Below are 25420 nucleotides of genomic sequence, written 5' to 3'. Positions count from 1 at the left end.
GAAGTAGAAACAATGTTGATTTTAACGTTACACGTAACCCTTCAACAGTTGCATGACTAATCAAACCAAGTTTCATATTTTGTTCTTTAGTGAGCTTTTCCCATTCATCCAGAAATGACAAAAAATTTAATAATGCTGTGTGCTTGTCTGAATTTAAAAATAAAGCTTCTGCAGGATATCTAGATGTCATTGTATGAATTAATGAATTTATCTGTTTCACAAACTGTATTGTACCTTCTAAATTCCCGTACATTTCTTCTATTTCATTATGGAAGAAACTAAGGCCATTGACTACTTCATTTCCAAACAACTGAAATGCTAAATCCACTCGCATCTTTTCAAAGTTATTCGGAAAAAGATGCTTTCTATTAATATGTGGCATTGCTTTTAAAGTAACGGCACCACAATCTTTCTTCCATGCACAAATTATATGCTCTGGGCGCACTTCTCCATATGGTGTGTAAAATCCATGTTTCAAAAAGGCATTTCGCATACATTTTATTATTATGTGGAAAGTCAGATATAAAATTTAACTTGCGTGTTTCATCACATGGATGATTTATCTGATATTCAGTTGTATTATCTGATTGAGTACCTATACCAAATTTCTTCCACATTACTTTATTCCACGTAGCCCCATCACAAGTTATAAAATCTACATACAGACCTGCATTTTCTAACAAAATTGTTGCTTCTATTATCAAGTCAGCAAGCAAGGTTCCTTTAATATTGTTGCATGTGGCAAAAACTGCAACAATCTGCTTCCAGTCACCCACAAATGGTTGAAATAGGAATACTAATCCATGATTGCTTTGCTTTTTTCCATTTTGAAAATTTCCTAAGTCCACAAATCCTTCAATTTGACCATCTGAACTCATGTGCAAATTTTCAGATAACTTCATTTCATCTATCAATATACCACCATGGAGAAAATATGGTTCCATGCTTTGAGTTTTCACTTTGATTGCCTGAAAAACAGAATCACAGAAATCAAATCCACTGCGGTAATTTTTAACATATCTTTGTAGGCAGTTCTTTCCAGGCACAATCAGAATTTTATTTTCACGGATATGTTCATAAAGTTTTGGTCCTTTCATTCTCATTATTATACATTCAATTAACCATTTTGGATCATAAATCATACCTTGAGTACGTTTACGTTTGGAGGCATTATTAAAAGCATTTATAGCAAGTAATTGCTTCGGATTTGAGGAAACAACAGAAGTGCCCATTTCATTTGTTTTTTGTTCCTTCAGTTTTAAGGATAACTCTGTAAATTTTTTCTTAAACAACATAGCAATTTGTTTTTTCTATTATTGCTTAATTTTGATTTCAAATAATTATTTTTACAATTTTTTTTTTCAGTAATCTATTTACATATTTACAATGCACACATGTTGCAGACTCATTAATTTTAATTGCACACTTTTTACTGTACATCTGATCATGCATAATATTTACATTTTTATGATAGTGCTGATTGTATTCCAAAATGGTTCCAACTCCACTGCAGACAGATATTGCCTCAACATTATTCAGTAAAATTACCAGCTCGCTCACAGTAACAGATTGGGTTTTTTGGCCACACATGAAAACATCTGCAATGAATTCATTATTTTTTTCAATGATCCTGACTAATTTTCTGACCAAAGGGTACGGAAAATTTTCATTACAAATCAGATTTAAGAATACTATGGATTGAGGACAGCTTTTGATTTTTAATTTTGACCAAAATGGAGAAGGTAACTGGACAGTCTCTACATCACTTATTGCTACAGTTCTTTTAACAGGGATGTTTGAAATACTAATATTGTCTTTATTCATACATGTTTTTTTTGTCACAGTTATTATATTATTTCTGACTTTCCTTTTTTGTGGTAGAGGTTTATTAAAATACTTTGGAGCATTCGGAAACATGCTAGGTATTGCTTCAGGTTTAAGCAGTGGTTTACCTCTTGGAATTTTTATTTCCTCACCGTTAACAATATGATGATAATATTTCTCAATAAAGTGTTCTTCAAAATGCAGTTCACACACACTGTGGTGAATCGATAGGGTTTAATCCTAGTATCCGGTGCATACGGGATTTGGCTTCTTTTGGCGACTTTATGATGAGCACTAAAAACGAAACATATACGATGAGTAGTAAACGGGTCATTCAAAGAATATATATAGTTATACATAGTATATAGTATGTATGTAGTGATAATATATAGTGTATAGTATATACATAGACGTTCTTTGGGTCATTTTTGGTGTTGGTGATAATTTTCAAAATCGCGCCAAGGCTGCACCGTATACTAGAATTTTACCAATCAATAGTTCTGTATCTCCTCTGGAGATTCTTTTCGCCCATTCTCGACGAAGATTTTCGTCTTTGGGAACTTTAAACAGTGATGCTTTTGTGGCATTTTGGTGACCAGATATACAGCCGGGAACAAAACACTTTCGTGAGAGTTTTGCCGACATATCAAATTACGTTTCAGCAGCTCACAACAAAAAAGAATACCCAAGATTATTGTGTAAAATTATCAGCTCACTTACAGCATTAAAAGTAGCAGTAATGATTCGATCTTTAATAGGAAGATAGCAAGTGACAGATGTCAACGATTGTAAACAAACGTCTACCTGATTTCGATGGGGCATATGCGCTGACACCGCCCTCGATTATTTGTACGAAAAAGATTACCGTGTTTTAACACGGGGTGTATGGGGCGATAATCCCACTATATCTTCTAGTACACTATAGCTGAGTGGTCAGCGCGCTGCTTTGCAAATGGAGAGATGGCGAGTTCGAACTTCCCCCGTGCTTAGGTACTTTCAATACAACTACTACTGGAAAAGTTGAGTTGTTGCTTACACCTCATTTCAATACTAATTACAGAATTTCAACGTCTATCACAGATATGCTATCACAGATATGCTACTTGTTACATTATTTTTCACAAACGATGCTATCACAGATAGCTGAGTGGTCAGCGCGCTGCTTTGGTGGCGGAGGGATGGAAAGGTGGCAAGTTCGAACCTCACCCGTAGACGATATAATTCAGTTAGCTTTTCTCATTTTGAAACGTGTTTCTTATATTTAATCATGAATCATTATATTCTTATTTTACCTATTATTATTGTTTTTATTTCTTATTTTATTCATTATTATTATTTTTTTTTAATTTAGTTTAAAAATGTTCAGTGCAAATAGAAATCCTTATGTAAAAATATATCTGCATCTCTTTATCATATATCATCTATAAATTCTCTCTTTATTTTTACTTTATTGCATATTTGATCATGCACATAATTTTTCATAAACTGTCCAAAGTTTGAACCTCATTCTAAATTCAAAAATAAATAAAAAGAAAAACAAAAGACAGCGAGTTAAAAAAATATGAAGTTGCTTTTATTATATGGTGGATGGTGTCCAGTTTGACAGACTTGCAGATTCTATATCGTATGAAAATTAGGATTTATAAAATTGGTTTGGAATACAGTATATAAAGAATTTAATTCTCTTTATATACTGTATTCCAAACCAATTTTATAAATCCTAATTTTCATACGATATAGAATCTGCAAGTCTGTCAAACTGGTCGATACTCATCCTGAAGGAATTAAAAAACAAGTAATATAACCCCCCCCCCAAAAAAAAAAAAATTAAGTCAATTCCTACTTAGGTCCACAAAGAAAAGTTTAAAAATACAAAAATAAATAAATAAAAATACAAACATAATTTTTTAAATTAAAAATTAAAAAATTTTAATATCTGAAAAAGCTGTATTAACATCAAGTGTCATTCACTGCAAGTTTAAAAAATTGTATTTGAACTTGAGTGGATGAATAAAAAGCATTTTATGTACTGAAAATTTGAACAAGATATAGGGAGAGTGTGAGCTAATAGTAGGAATTTAATAATTCCAGATATTCCTTTCGCAAACAAGGCAGTAAAAAAAAAAAAAAAATCTCTTTGAACAGGTCGCTCTAAATAAATCTTTCGGACCCATTCTTGCCATTTTTTGCGGTTTTGCCTCTGCTTAATAATTGTACATAATAGTAAAGTTTCAGCTATAAAAAAAATCATCTGATTCGGACAACTTGCCGCAAACATACAGAAGAACAGCGAAGTAATAAGATACAGCTCTGTTGACGCTATATTACAGCGTCACGTGATTTTTGCGCAAAATAATTCTATTGGTTAAACGCACTCTTCGCAAGCGTACTCGTTTGGACAAGCGCGTTCGTCAGCTACGTTTCGAGCGTACTCGTGTGGACGGACCTTTACGCTATTTCGGATTGTTAGCCTAAGGAAAAGGAACTCAAACAGTGTACTTAACAGTATTTTCTAAGGAGCTGCAGTGTAGTCTGCTGTTTACATTTTTAGAACTTATTAATGCGATAGCCTTATTAAGAAAACCATGGAAAATTCAGTGATTAAAGAAGGATATGACGATGAGCTCTCAAAGAAAGCATCATTACAGGAAAGGCATTACAAATTGCTTCGAGATTTACAAGAAATGTGTAGTGAATTGCCTTTGTGAGTAATTTTATACTATTGAGAAGGATTGCTTTTTTAATGAAATATGAAATTTTTAATTTTGTTGCTAACAATATATATATATATATAAATATATATATATCGAGGAGGAGGGTATCGAAAAGCACTAAGACATGCGTATTTATAAAAATTATATCAATTCCATCTTCTGCTGAATAATAATTTTAATTGTCTGCTTTTATTAACTCAAATTTCATTGTCTGTAGTACTGTTCGATGATGAATGAATGAAAATATGATTTTTATTGATTGCAAAGTTATTTTTAAAGTGTATTTCTTTGCCTTTGAATGATGAGGTGTGTTGAATAGTTTAATGAATGCATATAACATATCCATCAATTTGGGCATATCCTTTTAAACTAACCGATTAATATTCATCAATGATTAAGAGGTGCTTGGCTGTGAAAAGCCTCTATTCTTTGTATAAAGGCAACTAGTACAAATATTTTTCCATAAGAGAGCCTTCAAAGTTTAACATATCATATCTTTGCATCTAATTATTCATTTTCATAAATTTTTAGTATATTTATATTCATTACAACATTAAATATTTCCTATATACTCAAAAAAACTTTTACGTTCATTTTCTGTACTAATATCCAAAATTAGTTAGCATTAAATATTTTACACTTATAATATGGACATATTTGAAAGAAAACTGGTGACATTTTATGTACGTTGTACTAGCAGTTAGCTTTGATTTTTTGTTTTATGTCTCATTTCGTAACATACGTGGTCAGTCTAGAGGTTTATTAAATAGCAGGCAGATTTTATGTCAAAATCTACAGGTTCAAATGAGAAGCAGGATTCGTAACAGAAGCCTGACAATTGTCAATGCTTTCCTTATTTGATGTGCCTTGGGCGATATTCTCAATGGCGAGACAGCTAAAGGACAGTAAGTTGCAAGAGTTTGACCACTAGAAGCAATAAAGCCTTTACAGATTTTTTAGCCATTTTATGGCTTTATTCTGACAGTATCTGAAAGTATTCTTAATTTGAAATGTATTCTAGTGTACTCGGAATAGTTAGATTAGTGTAGTTTGAAGATGGATTGCTGGATGGCAAAAGTTATTGCCGAGTAGCTAAATTTATAGCAATTTTTATGAGAGAGTTGTTTTTTTTTTTTTTTTTTTTTTTTCAATTACCTTTGCTATTTGATTTATAATTTTACTGTGTATCATATAATTTATGTTTTTTATGTTGTAAAAACTAAATCATCATTTTTTAAATTTCAGAATATTTCAACAAAAATTGTCATATGAACTTCTAACTGATTTAGCCAATTCCTTATTGGATAAAACAGTTTTTGATATTGTGAAGGGCCTGCGGGATATTCAGGTGATGACTGAAAAAAATTTTTTAGAAAAAAGAATGAAACTCATCAATTCACATAAAAGTAAGCCAGTATTTTCTTTTTCATCATAGTACTATAAGAATATCATTTTTGTTAAAAACATTTGAAAGATTTGGTACTAGTAATATAATTTTTCTATAAATCATTAACTTGCTTATATTTTAATATTAAGGCATAAACAAACCAGAAGATGACAATTTTCTGTGGAAAATATTACAGGCTAGATACATAGCTTAAAGCATGGATGTATTCCTCTGTGGTGTCATTTCTCTTCATTTTCTGCTTATTATTTTTCTCGGAGAGCAGTGGCTCTTAACATGTTTTGTTCCGTGCATCCTCTTCATCATTACTAGATGATCATCCCCCTTTCCAAAATTTGAAAAATACATACATTTATTTAGGTAATCTTTAATGTGCTTTTATAAATTAAACAAGAAAAAGTTTTTAAAAAAAGTGTTTATAAATACCAAAACTTGAATAAAAGTAGATTTTGTATTCATAAAATAAACCTAAATATCTAACAGCTAAAGGTCTGACTACATTTTTCCATGAAACTATGAAATCCTCCCTCTCCAAGAGAATATTCTCTCATCGTTGAAAACTGATGTAGATTTTATCAGATCTCCTGGGGATTTTAGTAATAGACTAATCCAATCCGTTGGTGAAAAATTCTGTCTGCATACAACATAAACTGCATTACACTGAATGATAGACACATGAAACATAGTAAAGATGGGTGTGATAGGTGATTGGAGTCCAGAGCAACACCAACACCCTTCCCCCTGCATTCACAAAATGCAGGGGAAGGGTGTCAAAAAGGACTGCATTCACAACTTGCAGCTCTTGTTGCCCGTTGACACTTTTTTTGGGGGGGGAGGTCATTTGTATGTCGAATAAGTGAGACTGTATTTTAAATCTTAATGTTACATTGAATATAAAAATGAAAGATTTAAATTCAGAAAAAGAATTTTTAATTATTATGTAAATTTTCAAAGGTTGTGATTGGAGTCATTCAAAACACAGGTTTGGGAATTCACCACTCCACTGTAGAGGTGGTCTCATAAACCATGATATCCAGTCAGACATGCTAAATAGAGCAACCGCTGTCTTTCTTGGAAAACTGTGAATGAAAGTTGTCTTCCCCTAGAATCCTCAATCTCTTATCCATAGCACATTGAATTATATCCCGTTTAAGGATTTTCTTAAGAGTCAGATTAACAAACAATTGAGTGGTTATGAAAAGAAAGTCGATTAATGCATTGCATTATCAAAGTTCCTTTCTTAGCCAATGTGTCATCTTTTTTTCTTGCCCATAGTTCCACAGTGGGCTGGAATCCATTGGAAAGAAATTATGTGTGCCATTGTCTTAAGCAAAGTCTTAATTTTATTTGGAAACTACAGTCAAAAGTCGTTAATTCGGACTCGGGACTTCAGTGATTCCGGATTATAGATCATCAGTTTAAATCTCGTAAGATGGCATGCAGAAATTCTAAAATTAAAAATATGAAACCGTAATTTATGAAATAAAGAACAATTATGATCTAAAGGGTATCAAAATTTACAAAAAAAAAAAAAAGCTTCATATTTATATGTTTACTTTATTAAACATTTCTTTCAATGTAAGTTGTTTCGTTTTATGTGATAATACTTTCTCTTTAATTCTATTAACAGACATAATTTCTTGTTCAGTTACAAAGTTCCGCTGTTCAAGTCCTGTAATTGCTGTGCCGAGAATACCGACTAACTTGTCAATCGAAATTTTTTCATTATCACTAACCTCTCTGTCACCTTCTTCATGTCTTTATCCATTTTTTGTAGCAATTCCACTTTTTGTTTGATGGACATCGAAACATACTTTCATTTTGTAGATCCTTTGGGAGCTCCAGCATCGGAAATTCTATTTGATATAATCGAAAGTTCAAGTTTACTATTATAAAATTGCTCTTACAGTCTGCAAGAAATAATAAGCCGGATCCAACTCGAAGATTAAGGAACAACGTAATCATCAACATTAACTAAAATAGACAATTAGATAATTTTAGCTTATACCGTCCGTTATACATAAAACGTGCACGCGAAAACGTATTCTGCGCTTGCACACAAGCATATGCGCAGTCGTAAAGGTCTTACGCGCACGCGTAAACGCCTATGTGCATGTGTCAACGCTGTGCATGCACAGAAAGTTTTTATCTTTGAGGTCCGGATTATGGATGTCCGAATTAACGACTTTTGACTGTATTTTGATTATTCAGAAGGGCTTGAAGTGCACTTTTAAAATCTGTCAGTATGACTGCCTTTACAAAAGAGTGGGTACAAACTGATAGTTGTTGAATAGCCACAGTAATTAACAAAAATGAAGTATGCAAAAAGGGTAAACTCCATTTTAAACTTTTTTTTAGCCATTGTATACTGTCATATTTAGATATTCAGTCAGGGCCATTCCTAGTAGGGGTGCAGCATGTAAAATTACACGAGCAGCCAAAATCCGGATACACCTAACTATTTTAAATTCATTACAAGTACTTGTCATATCTAAGTACTTAGTAAGTATGAAATCAAAATTTTATTAATCACTGAGCACTTTTTTTAATTGAGGGGGGGGGCAATCTTAGGAAAGTATGCAGGCAGCCAGTGGCCTAGGAACAGCCATGTATTCAATCTTAAAATATGGTGCACTTTCTATATTTGCATTTGTGTCCAGCAATTATATTTGCCCTTAATTCTAATTCTCTAATTTAGAGTTTTCTTAAAAAATATAGTATAATTTTTATTATATAATTGCAGCATGTATAGAGCTATTCAGAACAAACTTGATATTCCATGGCAAATGTAGGTTTCATATGCAAAGAAAATTATTATAGTCTCTTTGTGCATTGTTTATCAGAGTTTTTGATTTTCATGATTTCTTTAATAGCTGATTTGTTCAGTCTAAAGGATATGATTGTGTCTTAATTTGATACATTGTTGCTTTTTAAAGCCTACTATAATTTAATTTTTTTTAATGTGCTTGTCTTATTAAACTATTTTATGTGTAAAATATATTATAATTTGTTATTATAAAAATGAAACAATAAAACGAAATATCATGCACCTTACAAATTGACCTTTTACAGCCATAATGAATTTTTATTTAGTTCTTGTTTTGCTTTTTAGATGGTACAAATCCATATATAACCATAAAAAGTTGAAAATTTATCATTTAATGAATAACTAGAATAATTCAGGAATGGTAATTTGCATATTTAGGTTCTGAGTAATGTTTGAATCTGTTTAGATTGCATGAATTTCAGTTTGTTTAGGTTCAGAACAGCATTGAATCAATACATATACTAAATGCTATATCCTTTAAACACACTACGTAAAAAAAAAAATCAAAGCTAAAAAAGATGTTTCTTTTTTTTTATTATTATTCATAATCTCAGGTAAAACAATAAATTATAAAACATGCTTATAGTAAAATAGTGTATGTGCATAATAAAAGTGTGTTTATGTGTGTATGCATGCACACTAAGATTTTTCAGTCTTTAAAATTTTAATTATTCCAGATTGCTAGAATTGTTCCTTTATAAAACATATTTAAATTATTGTATTTATATTCCAATAAGCTAAAATAATATATATATACTATATATACTGTGTAAATATTTGAATTATTTTTGAAGAAATGTGCTAGTTTCCAGGAGTTTATAAACTTCTATTTTTCTTTTAATTTAGCACAAAAGGAGCAGGTTTTAAAACGCCACAAAGAAACACTTACAAATGAACTTCTTGTTCATCCTCAAAATGCAACAATTCTGAGAGCTAAACAAGAAAAAGAGATGGAGGTAAATCAGATGGATTTAATATTAAATGTGATGTGATATTAACAACATGTTTCCTTGGTACTTCTCCATTTTGCCGGCGCAGGCGATAAAGTTGCCAATAATTGTACTCGCTGGTAACCTTTTCGTCTCATTTTCAAAACAAGTCACAGCCATTTCTTATCAGATTGATTGTTTTTTTCAATACTGGCATAAAATTACATAGAATTCTTACCAGATAGTTCAATTTTATGTCCTAAGACCATTCGCGGTAATTACATATAATTTTTACCAGATAGTTCAATTTTATGCCCTAAGACCATTCATGGTAATTAAGTCAATTAGGAAGCAGTCACACCGCTCACCTGAAGACGAAAATATATTAAAGGCAAAGTCAAGGGTTAAATTCATCAATTCTAATGGAATGCACTAGCGAAGTAAAGAACTGTGGTTTTACTTAATTTTCAAGTAAGCTATTCATACGAATTGAAACAATTCTTGCATTTAAACTTGCATTCCAAACTAAGATTTAACTTGAAATTAATGTAAATAATTACTGAGAGAATTAGATTTTTGTAGCGTAGTTTATGTGAGATGAGATCTCTTGGGGTCACGTGATACGAATCGGGATGTTGAACCATGAAAGCAGAGTTAATTCTTAAAATTAATGTCTTTTTACAAATTTATTGGCTTTTTACAAAATTTTAAACGCTATTAAAATGTTTATGCCTTCAAAATAAAAATTCTTAGAACTAGCATTTGTTAACATTTTTTATGTGTATACTGTATGTTGTCGCCAATAAAGTCTGCTTGGCGAGATTTGTGCCGGCAAAACGGAAAACTACCGTTTCCTTTTACTGTACAAAAACTAAATCACTTTTCTTTAATTTTGATATATTTTTTTAAAACTTTAAAAAAAATGGCTGGTTTAGTATGGTACAGTCAAAAGTCTTTAATCCTGACTTGTCGGGACATCGGCGATTCCAGATTATCGGTTTTTCCGTATTATAGATCATGAGTTTAAATCTATTAAGATGGCTTGCAGAAATTATAAAATTAAAAATATAAAACTGTAATTTATGAAATAAAGATCAATTATGATCTAAAGGGTATCAAAGTTTACAAAAAAAAAAAGCTTGATATTTATTTGTTTACTTTATTAAATATTTCTTTCAACGCGCGCATGCGTAAAGCATACAATATGCATAGTCGAAATTAGAAAATTGCAACCAGAAAACTATTTGATGTGTATTCATGATATTTATTATGATGAGGAATTTGATTTAAATCATATCAAAGATGGAGTACATCAAGATGAAATACCACATTTAGTAAGGAATTCTAAGCCAAATAAAAAAAAAAAAATCTGCCTTGAAGATAAGGATAGTGCTGACAGATCAACTTCCAGTTCATTGCGCGCCGCGACTTCCCCCACCCCCGCAGAGCAGCGCGAAATTGATAAACAGATTTCGGAATGGTTAGAGAAACAAAGGATATGCTTTTATCCGATGTTTTGCAGCAATTCCACTTTTTGTTTCATGGACATCGAAACATGCTTGCTTTCGCTTTGTAGATCCTTTGGCAGCTCCAGAATCGGAAATTCTTTTTGACATAATCGAAAGTTCAAGTTGACTTTTATAAAATTGCTCTAACAGTCTGCAAAAAATAATAAGCCGGATCCAATTAGAAAATTAAGGAACAATGCAATCTGCAACATTAACTGAAATAGATAATTAGATAATTTTAGCTTATACCGTTCGTTATACATAACAGAACTAGATCATTCAAAATTAGTTATCCTTAATGTTGACTTACTGCAGACAGCCTTGTTCAGCTGGACGTAAAATATTTCGGTACTTTTCCATTTTGCCGGCGCAAGCGATAAACTCGCCAAAAATGGTACTACCAATGCCAAACGGAATATCCCCGCTGGTAACCTTTTAGACCTCATTTTCGAAACAGGTTCAGCCATTTCTTACAGATTGATTGTTTCTTTCAATACTGGCATACAGTTACATAGAATTTTTACCAGATAGTTCAATTTCATGCCCCATGGCCATTCGCGGGTCAATCAGGATGCAATCACACTGCTCACCCGAAAATATAGAAAAGGCAAAGTAAAGGGTTAAATTCATCAATTCTAATGAGAACACTAGCTAATTAAAGAACTGCGGTTTTACATAATTTCTGAGTAAGCTATTCGTACGAACTGAAAGAATTCTTGCATTTAAACTTGTATTCCAAATTAAGATTTAACTTGAAATTAATGTAGATAATTACTGAGAGAATTAGATTTTTGTAGCATAGTTTACATGAGATGAGATCACTTGGGGTCACGTGATATGAAATGGCGAATAAGGATGTTGTACTATGAAAGCATAGTATATTCTTAAATTAATCTCTTTTTACAAATTTATTGTCTTTTTACAAAATTTTAAACTGTATTAAAATGCGTTCAAAATAAAAATTTCTTAGAACTAACTTTTTTTGTTTGTATACTGTGTGTTGTCGTTAATAAAGTCTGCCTGGCAAGATTTGCGATGGCGAAAGGGAAAAGTATCAATATTTCTTAAACATTTAGAATTTCATCAATGTGAGTAAGAAAAATTCTTTGAAGAAGTTGTGTGAATGTTTCATTTAAATCCCTTTAAATTAAAAACTCTTATTTGCTGAATTTATTTTTGAAAATAATATATTTATTAGAAGAGTGCTAATGTATCTGCTGTAAAAAATAGAGCAAAAATCTAATGAGTCAGTTCCTGTTCACTTCCTGTCATTTCCAGGTTTTAAATAGTAACAAGCTTTAAGTAAATTATCACTTCTAGCTCATCATTCATAAATAAAATCTAATTTGTTTATTAGCTTTATATCTCAATGTCAATTATAAATTACTCATTGTTTATTATTATATTATCCCATACAGTGGGCAATGATAAATAAATATACATGCTCATGTACACATCTGTTCTCATGCTTTAATTTCAAAATGTCACAACAATTATAGTATATAGCCTCTGGTCATAGAGTGTTTGAATTCACAAAGCAATGAATTAACAATCACAAATTTTTTGAAAACAGCATATCTTTAATTCTAGTAGAGCATTATGTATTTTCATATATTTCTTTTTCAATCTTTTCTGAGTTTTTGACATCAGAATTCAATTTCTTTAATAAGATTGGCAACTTCTGTATTTATTTTAGCTTTATTTATTAAACATCACATTCTTCACATTGTCATCTTATGAAATTCAACAACAAAATCAAAGTCATCAAATCTTTAGAATTCTCAGTAGAATGTTAATTGTTGCCATATATTTTTTTATTTACTGTATTATTTATATTTTTTACAGTATTTCTTTCAAAATAGTACATAGTGATAGCGTTTGATGGCAGCATCCTTCTGCTTGAAAAGTGATTCACACAAAAGTGAAATAAACACACTGAGGATTGAGGTTAATACTTTTAATTGTTTCATAACGAGAGCTCATCTGTGTAATGATCATCATATTTAGCATAATTCAAGTAATACATTGAATGCAAATAAATGTAATATGTTGTTCTCAATCATATATTTATTTTAAATACCAAATTTAAAAAGTTAAAATTATTCATAATATATTTTTTCACAAAAATCTATTCAGAGCTTCACGTAAAGCATCACTTATGGTTTGTCAGTTTTAGCCAAAATCCAGAATGCTGGTCCCAATTGTATGTCTTACATGCTAAAATTAAAAAAATTTGGATTATATCTTAATATAGTTTTTCATTAGAAACTGTTATGGATTTCAAGTAAAGTATTAATTTTGGTTGTTCATTAAAAACTGTTATGGACTTAAAAAATGTTATGGAAAAGTACTAGTTCTGATTGCCTACTTTAACTCAAAATCTAATGAACTTTTAATATGAATGCAGGAAGCTTCAATATGAAAACAGAAATTTTTGGGATTTCATATAAGAGCTCTGATGGACGAAAAAATTATCACACACAGACAGGCAGACGTCATTGTAAAAATAGTAAAAACATGTTGTGGAAACTCGCTGTCAAATTTTTAGGCTGAAAACATTACCACTCTGACCTTATGTATATAGTTTGGTAGGAGGTAAAAATTGTTCTTTTAAGGAGGTAAAAATTGTATTAAATACGTCACCAATTTTTCCTAATTTATTAATTTGAATTAAGTCTGTTAGTGGTGAGGAATTAAAGCATAGAACACTTTTACTTCAAACTATGTTAGTTTCCAAAAGTCAAACAAGCTGGCTGCACATACTTTTAAACCCATTAGCTGCTGGTGTTGCGTTGACGCAAAGGTCAAAATAAATGGGTATATAAATATAACTACCTAAGCTATTTTATATCAGTAGATGATTTTGTGTAGGGAATATTATGAAGATTATTTCTGTAAAAAAATATTTGCCTTCAACAATCATTTTGTTTATAATAATTAATCTCGTACTTTTTTAAACTTAAAATTTTTGACCGGGTATTTTTGCTGAAAATATTTAACAAAAGAATCACTGTCTTTATGAGTAATCTATTTTTAGTCAAGGTCACAGTTTATCAGGACATTACATCAGTCAGATATTTATATTTGTGTTGGGAAGGAAGGGAAAACAGGTGTTGCGCTGACGCAACATCAGCAGGAAACGGATAGTCAATCTCCTTTTTCACTCATTCCTTTCGATGTTCTGGTTATTTAGAAATGCTTAGAACGAGGTATCTTACATTAGAAGAAGCCCTTCAAAGATTTTTTTATGAAGAAACAGATGATGATAATGTTAATAATGACCAGAATGAAACTGATATTGTTGTTGTTCCCCCAGAAATTGCAGAAGCTAGTGACAAAGAAGAAAGGAATGGCAATGTTTTAAATAATGATATTTTACCAAATGGTACTGGTGGGGAAGTTGAAATTCACGTAAGAAGTAAGTTTCAGCCTTCTAAAAGCAGTTATAGTCATACTAAAATGTTTATAAAGCAGAAGACTGAAATCTTGAAGTGGATAAAAAAGGAACTGTTAGTTATGTCTCAGGAAGAACATGAAGAAAGACATAGAAGAGAAATTATAAAAGACTAAAATACAAGGTAAAACTAGTACGCAGATTTTCGATTTTCTTTTTGCTTTAGACATTTACTCTCTTCTTGTTGAACAGACAAATATATACTCAGAAAAAAAGCGCAGAATTTATTACATCTGAACCCTATATGAGAAGATTTATTGGAATATTATTGCTTACAGGATATCATTCTTTACCTCAAGAAAAAATGTATTGGTCTTTTGATAAGGACATTTCTGTTCCTGTTGTACGAGAATCGATATCACGTTTGCAGTACAGGAATATAAGGCAGAGTTTGCATTTGACAATAGTCAAATTGACAATACTGATCAATTATATGAGGTGAGACTGTATCTAAACTTACTAAATATCACCACTTTTTACTACTGGAAATATAAAGTCTCTTTTAGATTTCAGACACGAGAATGCATTATTCCTTTTGCAAACTCCTATTGAGAGTGTAGAATTAGCCAGAAATAGATCAACAACAGGAAGACCTAGTAAATTCAGCATTCAAAAACCATTGCATGGAGATGGTAGACATTTTATCGTAAAGTCCGTTGATAACAAAAGACTTTGTTGTAAAGAGTATCATAGCCAGACTGTTTACAGATGCAAAGTATGTAATGTAGCTTTGCATCATGATTGTAATCAAGCTTTCATGCTTGAATATTTCATTTAAAATAATCTGCATTTGTAAAAGAAATACAATGTATATTTTAATATTAAATTAATTACAAGTAAAGTGATTTATAGATTTATAAAATGTTATACAGCTAAAAAGTAATCCTGCGCTCCACTTAAAAGAAACATCACACGAGTGCAATCCTACTCACTAAACATCCGCAGTCTTATTTTGCTGATGTTACGCAAACGCAACACTCGCTTTTTCCACAAGTAAGAGCATTTTTTTTTTATTTTTAATGTAAATTTATGTTATAAATGCTTAATTTAATATTTGTTATTATTTTCATGAGAAAAGAAACATTCCTTGTAGTTTTGGCGGTTAATGGGTTAAACATCAGATTATTGCACAAATTCAGCATCATAGAACTTCAGCATTGTGCACCAGCCAAAACAGACAGCAGACACCTGGGTTTCTTTTTTGTGTTGTTTTTCTCCTCGTACATGTGGTGATCTGTTTTTACTTAAAAAACAATAAGCTATAAAAACACTCACATTGAACAAATTTGGCATTATGAATGGCACTGACCAAAACAGATACATGGGTACCTGGGTTGCTACATAAATAATTTTGATAACATTATGGGTTGCCATGTAATTAATTTGGTGAAATACTGGTTTGCCTTATAAATATTTTCTGTGACATTTTGGTGGGGTTGCGGATAATAAGAAAATACTGACATTTCTTCTAGACAAATAGCTCTAGTATGCTTTGCCATGATTAAATAATCAAAATCTAGGTTTGAATAAGTCCAATTAGGTTTTTAATTATTTTAAATCATTTTCAAACAATGTTTTTATTGAACTTGCAATTTATTTGATGATTCACTTAAGACACTGATAAAAGTAAAGTTTGTAAGAGATATGTACTAAAATAATAAAGTTACAAAAAAAGGAGGGATATGCCCATAAATAAAAAAACAAGCCCACTAAAGTTTACATTTTAAAATATAGAGGGGAAAAAATTTTACTGACAGATTGTATTTCATTCTACACCACATTTGTTTAGTAGTAAAAGTAAGCGTCACACAGAATAGAACTTGCGTTAATCATGCCTGTAAAATTTTATTTTTAAGTGTTCCTCATATTTATTCTGCCATATGATGTAGGTATAGAAGTTTGTTTGTCACTCAACATGCTAATATTTGCAGGCTGCTTTATAACTTAGGTTTAAAATGTATATGAACTAAGCATTGTTTGCTCTGGAGTCCTTATTGATATTATTTTGTCTTTATCCTGTAGTCATCTTTATTAAAAATGAAACGAAACTAGCAGTGCTTCATTTTAGCAATGAAGTTTTAACAAATTAATTTCAAATAACTTGTTGTTTTATGATTAAAATGTCATGTTATGGAATACAGTTTTTGTATTTGTGTGTTTCTAAATGTTTTGAAGTTTTTAGAAATTTTGAAATAACTCGTTTAGATAAATTACATTGCCTTGATCTTTATTCTAAGTATTCTTTGTAACAGTAAAATAATTAATATTAAATTGCATATCACTTACATATACTTTTATTTAATTTCAAATTTTTATAGGATCTTGCAAAATTTCAAGAAGATGAAGTTAATCGTTTGGATATGAAAATTGTTATGGAATTGGATCAAATTGTAAGTATATTCCAAAGTGAACTTATTAATAATATAAAAAGTAGGGCAGAATATACTCAAGTTACCTAAGCAAGTACCTAAAGATCATACACTGCCAGTAAAATGGTTCACAGTCAGTAAAATGTTTTGGTGAGTTGCAGTGCTGTGTTTAAAAATTCCTTCCTTAAAAGAGTGAAAACTTCTGTGTCATTGAAAGTCTTAAAAGCTACTCTTACAGATTGTACATAATTCAACATATTTCCTCAGATTCCATAGTTTACTTTTTTCCACAAGGGAGGAAGTTGGAACTTTTATAAAATGAGTGAAATCGTCAAAGCACAAATTTCTCAACCAAATTGTTTTTCAAGGTCTTACAAAAACTTTTCAGAATGGGTAGAAAAGAACCCCCACCCAGAACCAGTGCTTGAAAGATATGAAATTATTGTCTTGAATACTGATAGTCTACAACTGCTTAGTTTGTGATTGGTTGTAGTCTGAATTCAGTTTTGAATGTAAATAAACAAAAGGTACTTTCTTGTTAAACCTTTGATGGTCCTGAACAAGCTCAGCTTGCATTCCAGTTACAGACCGCAGTGAACACAAACAAGAAAGCTGATAATTCAAATTTATGATTGACAGGTATCGCAGATATTTGGAAAGAAAGAATTGCTTAATTTCACATCTGCCAAAGGGTTAAAGAGGCCACTTTGATCAATTGCCATATCAGAAGATTAGTCACCAAATTTAGCAAATTTAACTGTCAGGTTTTTAACATGCAACAGATTTGATTTTCAGACCATTTTGGTTATGACATTGCCCACATGATGGTATCGATTTAATATTTTTTTTTTTTCTTAGAATATTTACCAATTAGAATTAGTTTGAAAAAAGTAGTAATTTTTTGTGATATTTATAGAGCACAACATAGTTGATTTTCATAGTTTCAACATAGTTGCTCAAACTAAAGTAGAAGAGAAACATGCTAATGGGACAATCAAAATCGTAAAAACAACCTTGTATTTAGCGTAAATATATTGAAATATTCAATTGATTTCGAGGGCAGCTAAAGGTCCCTCCTTATCAGGAGAAAGAAATAAAGGGGAAGGAGTCTCAGAAACATGTGGTCCTTATCAGCACTGCACATGGTTATAACTGGATTTTTAATCAGAGTTGCACTGGCCACCTACTTTTACTGAGCTAGGCTATCTGATCAAGCATAAAGGACAAGAAAAATTAGCGAAGTTATTCAAATGAATTTGAAGTTCAGATTTTGAGCGTGAAGGTGCATTTGCCCCTCGCTCCCTATTTTTAACTTCGCTAATTTTTCTTGTTCTTTATGCTTGATCAGATAGCCTGGCTCAGTAAAAGTAGGCGGCCAGTGCAACTCTGATTAAAAATCCAGTTATAATCATGGGCAGTGCTGATAATGACCACGTGTTTCTGAGACTCCTTCCCCTTTATTTCTTTCTAGGTATTACTTTCTCCTGATGAGAAGGGACCTTTAGCTGTCCTCGAAATCAATTGAGTATTTCAATATATTTACGCTAAATACAAGGTTGTTTTTACGATTTTGATAGTTGCTCACTTTAGACTGCATAATATCTTCTTTTTTAATAATTTTCTCTCTAAAATGTTGGCCTAAGCTTTCTATCAATTGGAAGAGAAGCAGTAGTTTCTTTCTGATATCTCTCATTCTTCTGTATCCTTAGTTATTTTTTCTTTCTAAAGCATCAACCAGTTTTAACTTTCTATCAACTAAAAAAAAAAAAAAAAAGAAAGAAAGAAACAATGAATTTTTTGCCAAAGTATGAAATTTTGAATACTGAACGAAAGTGCAAAAATGGATACTAAATGAAATTATTTATTAGAAAGCAAAGTATCTGGAGTTAAAATGGGAAAATCTTCAGAGAAAAGAAAGGTCTTCAGAGCCTGTAAATTGCTTTTATGTTTCCAGGATTGCTTTCTTTACCATTCTGCCTTTCAATGACTCTTAGTCTGAAGAATTTAACAATAGAGTGTTAAATATGGATGAAAACATAGAGTTTCATTATTTGAACTGTATGAGAGAAATTTGTTGCTTATGTTTTACAACATACTTGAAAAGTAAAATTAATGCATCTGGGAAAAAAGACCTTGATATTTGCAGAAGTCTATTTGTTGGTCAAAAGGACAATGCAGGCAGAAATTATGAGTTTTGGGAGAAAACTGGAGAGCAATAAAATGTACATTTACATGAAGGGAAGTACAATATAGTCAAACTAATGGTATGCTTATCAGAGTGAGGAATTAGAAAAGCTTGGTTTCCAGCATTTTACACAAAATTATAAATACAGCTTTGTAGATCTGCATCTAGCACACAGGCATAGAAAAGCAAATGACTTTGAATTGCAGTTAAATATCAAATTGTCGACAGATTTTGCCAAAACATATTCAGTGGCCATTTTAACAAGGAATAAAAAAGAATTTACACCCAAAACTAGTGCTAGAAAGAAATGAAACTATTGTTGTTAAGCCACGGCTGTTTAATCTTCGATTTAATTTTAAATGTAAATATAAACAAAATTAAGATTTTTAGGAAATCCAGTATAACAAGTTTAATGGCAATCTTTAATTATATGTATCAGAAAATAAATCTTTTAAAAGAACACTGTATTGGTAACATCTCTTAATTGAAGAAGTGGATTTATTTATTAAGTGGAAGTGTTTTATTTTATTTTTGAAATTATTTTATGGTTTTCTGCTCTAACATCCTTGCTCTCATTTTTTTATAATAAATGGAGATTGTGACATTTTGCAAATTGTTTGCTTTAGATAAATCTTTGACAGTATAGTTTGACATATAGTTTGACAATTTATTTTTCCACAACTTCTGAGACATTGTGTTCAAACTTAAATCCACTTTGTAGCTGGTTTGTGTACATTTTGCACAACAGTTAAACATGTTTACAGCTCTAATGAATAGAGGTAGATTCTTAAAAATAGCATTGTTAAAGTGCTTTCTGGCAGTAGAAATGGCAAACATAGTCAAGGACAGAGGATTGAAGAACAGAAAAAATACTCAATACTTTCTCATCTTTGCAGCTGTCATCATAGTACACCAAGATTATTGCTAACTTCATATTGACCTCTCACATGCAGTTTCTGGCTGGCATATTTCTGTGATTGCTTTTAATATAACTTCAGAAGTATTTTCTCACTTAAGGACCTTTGAATTTTGCAAGAAAGGACTCAAAACGATGATGAGCTGTACCTTGTTGCTTTTTAGTTTGCCACTTTGCGGAGCCTCACAGTCTTTCAATATTTTGTCTATGAGCAGACATTTCTGGATCTATATGCTTACTGATATTCTGAATGAATTGCCTATCTCTCTTGTATGTGATCATGTTTTACATGAATCTAGTTGCATCTCTGTATAAAACATGAACAAGACAGTATTCACCAGTTTTTTGGCATAACCTGCCCAAATATCCATTAATATAGGTGTTTTTTTAACATGTGAACAGACTTTTGTGTATTTCCTCAGTTTTCCATCTAATTGCTTTTTGGGGTTACAGATTAAATGTAAAGAACATATCTCGCTCATGAAACTGTTCCAGTTAATAGTCGTATTTTTAAAAAGTTTGAGTTATTTCTCACGCCTTTTACATGTTATTAATACCTCTGTACAACATTGAATAAACCGTTGCTCCCTTATAAATGGTACTCTGGAGCCACTGAACCCTTTGTCAAAATGTAGGCTTTTCAACTGCCTGCAAAGTTTTATGTTACACCAAATATTTACTTCCAATATATACCTTCAAATATTTACTTCCATTGATATATAGTTTCATTTTTTGGACATTTTTCTATATATTCTTCATAGTGAAGTACTGTTTTCATAAAAGAACAATATAGCATCTTTTAAGTCAGTAAATAAAAAAAAAAAATTTTAATACAGTCAAAAGTCGTTAATTCGGACACCCATAATCCGGAACTCAAAGCTACAAACTTTCTGCGCATGCGTCGCGTTTACGCGTGCACGTAAGACTAAGACCTTTACGGCTGCGAATATGCGTGTGCGCATGCACATAATACGCATGCGCGTTTAATGTATAACGGATGGTATAAGCTAAGCTAAAATTATCTAATACAGTTAATGTTGCAGATTGCATTGTTCCTTAATCTTCGAATTGGATCCGGCTTATTATTTTTTGCAGACTGTTAGAGCAATTTTATAAAAGTAAGCTTGAACTTTCGATTATGTCAAATAGAATTTCCGATATATATTTACTAATATGTAAAGGATCTACGAAGTGAAAGTATGTTTCGAAGTCCATTAAACAAAAAGTGGAATTGCTGCAAAAAATGGATAAAGGCACATCCTTTGTTTCTTAACCATTCCGAAATCTGTTTATCAATTTCGCACTACTTTGCGGGGGGGGCAATGAACTGGAAGTTGATCTGTCAGCACTATCCTTATCTTCAGAGCAGATGTTTTTATTTTATTCAGCTTATAATTCCTTACTAAATGTAGTATTTCATCTCGATGTATTCCGTCTTTGTATGATTTAAATCAAATTCCTCGTCATTATAAATATTACGAGTACACATCAAATAGTTTTCTGGTTGCAATTTTCTAATTTCGACTATGCGTAATGTATGCTTTGAAAGAAATGTTTAATAAAGTAAACAAATAAATATTAAGCTTTTCTTTTGTAAATTTTGATACCCTTTAGATCATAATTGTTATTTATTTCATAAATTACGGTTTCATATTTTTAATTTTGTAATTTTTGCATGCCATCTTACCAGATTTAAACTGATGATCTATAATCCGGAATCGCCGAAGTCCCGACGAGTCCGGATTAACGACTTTTGACTGTATTTTCTTTTAAAGTAAATGCGTTAAAACATGGTCTACTCACAGCTGTTATCTTCTTCAATCAGGTATAACTCAAAAATTGTTATCTCATCTTTGAAAAAAGAAACAGCATTGAGATTCAGCTTACTCAGAGTTGTAATTAAATCACCTAATTAAATGACTAATTAATGACCATTTTTAATGTAAGCATTAGTCCAGCTTTCAAACTTTAAAAACATAAATAATGATAAATACAATAATTCAACTTCTTGAATAATCTTATTGTATTTTAAGTCTCAAAATAAACAATATTGCACAGAACAGTAATCATCTTACAGAATTGTAGTGCATATTTTAAAATTAATTCAAAACTGATTTTTAAATTGATTCAAAACTTTTATGTAGACAGTCAAAATTTTACTTGCATAGTGATTAAACAAATAGAGTTTGTGCTTTATTTTGCCAGATTTAAGTAGTTTACATTAATAAATTTTATTCACTATTTATCACTGTTCTTAGCAGCTTTTTAAAAACCAGAGGCCACAAAAAATGAGGAAGTATCACGTTTTTTCCTTAATGAATGACTTTTTATAATGTTATTAATCCTATTTCACATATGTATAACATACCGTATTTACTAGAATTTTACCTCTTTATATTTTAGATAAATTTTAAAAATAAAAATGTAGGTCAATATTTTATGAAAGTATGGTTTTGATTAGAATTCATTGGTTTCTGATTACAATAAACAGTAAACTGCCTACTGACATATAATATTTTACTATGAGATAGAAAGAAAAATTAATGATATCTGAATACCTATTTACTTTTAGACATGCCAGTGACCAATATGTGATAGCTAAATGTAGCTATTATAATTAGCAGTAGTTATGCAGTTCATAAATATGGTATTTGCCTGTGGGTTTTAGTTAGTATTTATCTGTGTAAGTATTTTATGCAGTATAATGATTAAATTCTTGTTTAAGTTCCTTACATTCTGCAACTTCATTTAAATAAATACCCAATTATAAGATCCTACCATAATATTAGAACAAAATTATATTTAGTTATTTATGAGCAAGCAGTCCAGATGTGATGTGAGAATTATGAAGTGAAAAATCAAACAAAACTCAAGAAGACCCGACTGTCTGCCTATTATAAGAATTACTCTTAGCAGTAAGTCTGACTGGAGGCACTTGCTGTAGTAATAGGCCATATACATTTCACGTAGGAAGTTGGCAAGTGAAGGTTCCATTGTTAAGAAAAAAAGCCATCAAAAAGACAGAACAATGTTATAGCAAGTATTTTTCTTAAAGCAGAAATTATATATATATATATATATATATATCTTGTTTATCATTAAATGTCCCAAGATGGCAAACTTCAATGCGTTTCTTCAAGACACCCATACAAAAAATTTGTTAGAGCTACTTTCTGCAGCAACAGCTGTGGACATTCTGTTGGAAGGCATTCCTGTTGTAGACAGACACATACAACCTTTGACTCTGAGGTGAGCAGATTTTCAGAATTCGACCACAATTGTATTTTACCACACATTGTCACATGACCAGATGCTTAGATGAGTATCTCCAGATCTAGCCAAATTATTTAAGCGCTAATTTTGCTTAAATAATTTGGCTAGATCTGTTATACAATACAACAGTGAATTGTAACTAAATATATATATGTAAGCTTACATCAAAAGTTATTTGCTTTCTTTTGTGTTTATTAATATTCATGCTTTCCTTTCTGAATTAGTAGATATTTTCTTGTTTGAGGATGGTGCTGATTTTGTATTTATTTAGAAATCGTAGCTATGAATTATTCTGAAAATTTACAAAAACATTTAATAAAAATGCCTTAATGTATTATGTTGTTTCAAAACTAGCTTTTTATAATTATTCTCAATAATTATCTGTTTCATAAACTGAATAGAAATGATTAATTTAACTTTGAACCAGTTTTATAGATTTCTTAAAAATAAATTAAATTCTCTTATGTCTAATTTTCTAAGGATAACATGCTGAAAAACTGCATGCATGGTATTTTTATCTGGTGTTATATTCTTTGGTGTTCTGTTTAATATATTTTTTATGGATTAATGTGTAGAACAAATTTTGGTATTACAGGTCAGTATCCAACAAGTAACTATGCAGAAAGTTGGTGTACCAGGATTTATTGTTAGCAATCAGCCTTCAGACATTAAACTGCAAATGCAGCTGTTAGAGCTCATTTCCCTCTTAAGTATGAAATATGAAAATGAATGATATTTTTGTAAATAGCTTGAATTTATGAATATGAAAATTGTTAATTTCTGTGATACAGTTTGAATGTAGACTTCTGTAAATAAATGAACTATTGTTGTGCATTTTTGTATATAATTTTTAAATAAAGTTTTAATATAAAAATGTTGTGTAGAGTTTTCAGTAGTTGTTTTTTATCTATCTGTACTTTAAAAATATTCACTGTATTGAATTTCAGTGTTAAAAATATTGTAGTGTATTTTATAATGTATGCCATAGCTTAAACAAGTCTTTTCCAAAAAATTACTTTAAATATTGGAAAGCTGTTTTAAAATAACTTAAACTGTACAATTTCATCTTGATTATGTTCAGAATTTAGTATTTAAATATTGTGTGGATAAAAATTATTTGAACAGCAGAATTTAATAACTTTTAGTTGTTTTCCTGAAGTGAGAAACATCCCTACATGTGCCACATTCGTAAATACTGCAAATTTTTGCTACTTATTAGAAATATAGCATTATCTGAAATTTTCCATACTTGAAAATGCTTTAGTGTCTGTTTCTAAACTGATCTTAAATTAATTATATATATTTAATTTATTTTAATCATTCTGCATGGATTTTTAAGCAGAGGCTATTTACTTTTCTGTGATATAAATTTCTTTGAAGAAAAATTCAATAATGCTAAAGGCATCATATTTGTGCAAAGAAATAGAGGAAAAAAAGGGTGAAAAGGTATAATATCATCTCCCTATTTAATTACTTATTAGCATTTTTAGGGAGCACTGCATATTGATACTATCATCATTAGGAAGGTTGCTCAATATATAGGTAGCATTTTTCTTTTAGCACAGTTTCCTAACTTTTATAAAAGCTCAGTCATTATGCAAGTGCTGTGTTTCTGCATAGTGATTTTAGCATCTTTATTTTGCCCATTCTGCGTTGACAAAGTCTGGTTAACTCTTGAGATAATTTTGAATTTGAATAATTTAAGTTCATAGACTTTCATTTGTTTATTTGATTATCTGTATAAGAAAGGTTAGACATCATGGCTTAATAAGCACCCAAGAAAACTGTAGAATTTATTTATTTGAATCTGAGCATCCATTATAGTGAATTATTAATTATTTTCGAAGAAACATCCATTATAGTGAATGCATTTTATTTTATTGTTTTTATTTTGTAGAATGTTGTGTTCATTGTTTTTTTTACTATGAATTTCTGTTGGTATTGTTGTTTTTTGAATTATTTGTAATTTATTAAATTTTTTTAGTTTATTTTGTTGATTTGTGCGCAATGCCTAGA

General features: G+C 30.6%; 2 protein-coding genes across 2 annotated transcripts; one reads left to right on the top strand and one right to left on the bottom strand.

Annotated features, from left to right (window-relative positions):
• Nucleotides 1-238: 238 nt before the first annotated feature.
• Nucleotides 239-2800, bottom strand: LOC146998098 (uncharacterized). The gene is made up of 3 exons (XM_085812450.1): nucleotides 2278-2800; nucleotides 1354-2034; nucleotides 239-1307 (listed from the first exon to the last, which is right to left on the bottom strand). The coding sequence occupies exons 1-3, from the start codon at nucleotides 2467-2469 to the stop codon at nucleotides 369-371; spliced, it is 1812 nt and encodes a 603-aa protein (XP_085668576.1). The 5' UTR covers nucleotides 2470-2800; the 3' UTR covers nucleotides 239-368.
• A 1410-nt stretch (nucleotides 2801-4210) lies between these two features.
• gdl (gonadal protein gdl) lies at nucleotides 4211-24278 on the top strand. The gene is made up of 5 exons (XM_035358619.2): nucleotides 4211-4528; nucleotides 5784-5944; nucleotides 9617-9726; nucleotides 16980-17051; nucleotides 24000-24278. The coding sequence occupies exons 1-5, from the start codon at nucleotides 4410-4412 to the stop codon at nucleotides 24135-24137; spliced, it is 600 nt and encodes a 199-aa protein (XP_035214510.1). The 5' UTR covers nucleotides 4211-4409; the 3' UTR covers nucleotides 24138-24278.
• Nucleotides 24279-25420: the final 1142 nt, after the last annotated feature.

This window comes from Stegodyphus dumicola, chromosome 3, assembly GCF_044657685.1.
Source record: "Stegodyphus dumicola isolate Sdum_Otavi_A_Nest chromosome 3, ASM4465768v1".
In the NCBI taxonomy this organism is placed as follows: Eukaryota; Metazoa; Arthropoda; class Arachnida; order Araneae; family Eresidae; genus Stegodyphus; species Stegodyphus dumicola.
The sequence above is the reverse complement of the archived record's forward strand: the minus strand, read 5'-3'. Positions and strand labels throughout refer to the sequence as shown.

What these genes read in the sequence shown, in the direction of transcription:
- gdl (XM_035358619.2), top strand. Translation starts at nt 4,410, where the DNA reads ATGGAAAATTCAGTGATTAAAGAAGGATATGACGATGAGCTCTCAAAG. An exon ending in ATGTGTAGTGAATTGCCTTT is followed by an intron (nt 4,529 to 5,783) that starts GTGAGTAATTTT and finishes TTTAAATTTCAG; the next exon opens with AATATTTCAACAAAAATTGT. An exon ending in ACTCATCAATTCACATAAAA is followed by an intron (nt 5,945 to 9,616) that starts GTAAGCCAGTAT and finishes CTTTTAATTTAG; the next exon opens with CACAAAAGGAGCAGGTTTTA.
- LOC146998098 (XM_085812450.1), bottom strand. Translation starts at nt 2,469, where the DNA reads ATGTCGGCAAAACTCTCACGAAAGTGTTTTGTTCCCGGCTGTATATCT. An exon ending in ACGGTGCAGCCTTGGCGCGA is followed by an intron (nt 2,035 to 2,277) that starts TTTTGAAAATTA and finishes CACCACAGTGTG; the next exon opens with TGTGAACTGCATTTTGAAGA. An exon ending in ATAGATTACTGAAAAAAAAA is followed by an intron (nt 1,308 to 1,353) that starts ATTGTAAAAATA and finishes CAATAATAGAAA; the next exon opens with AAACAAATTGCTATGTTGTT.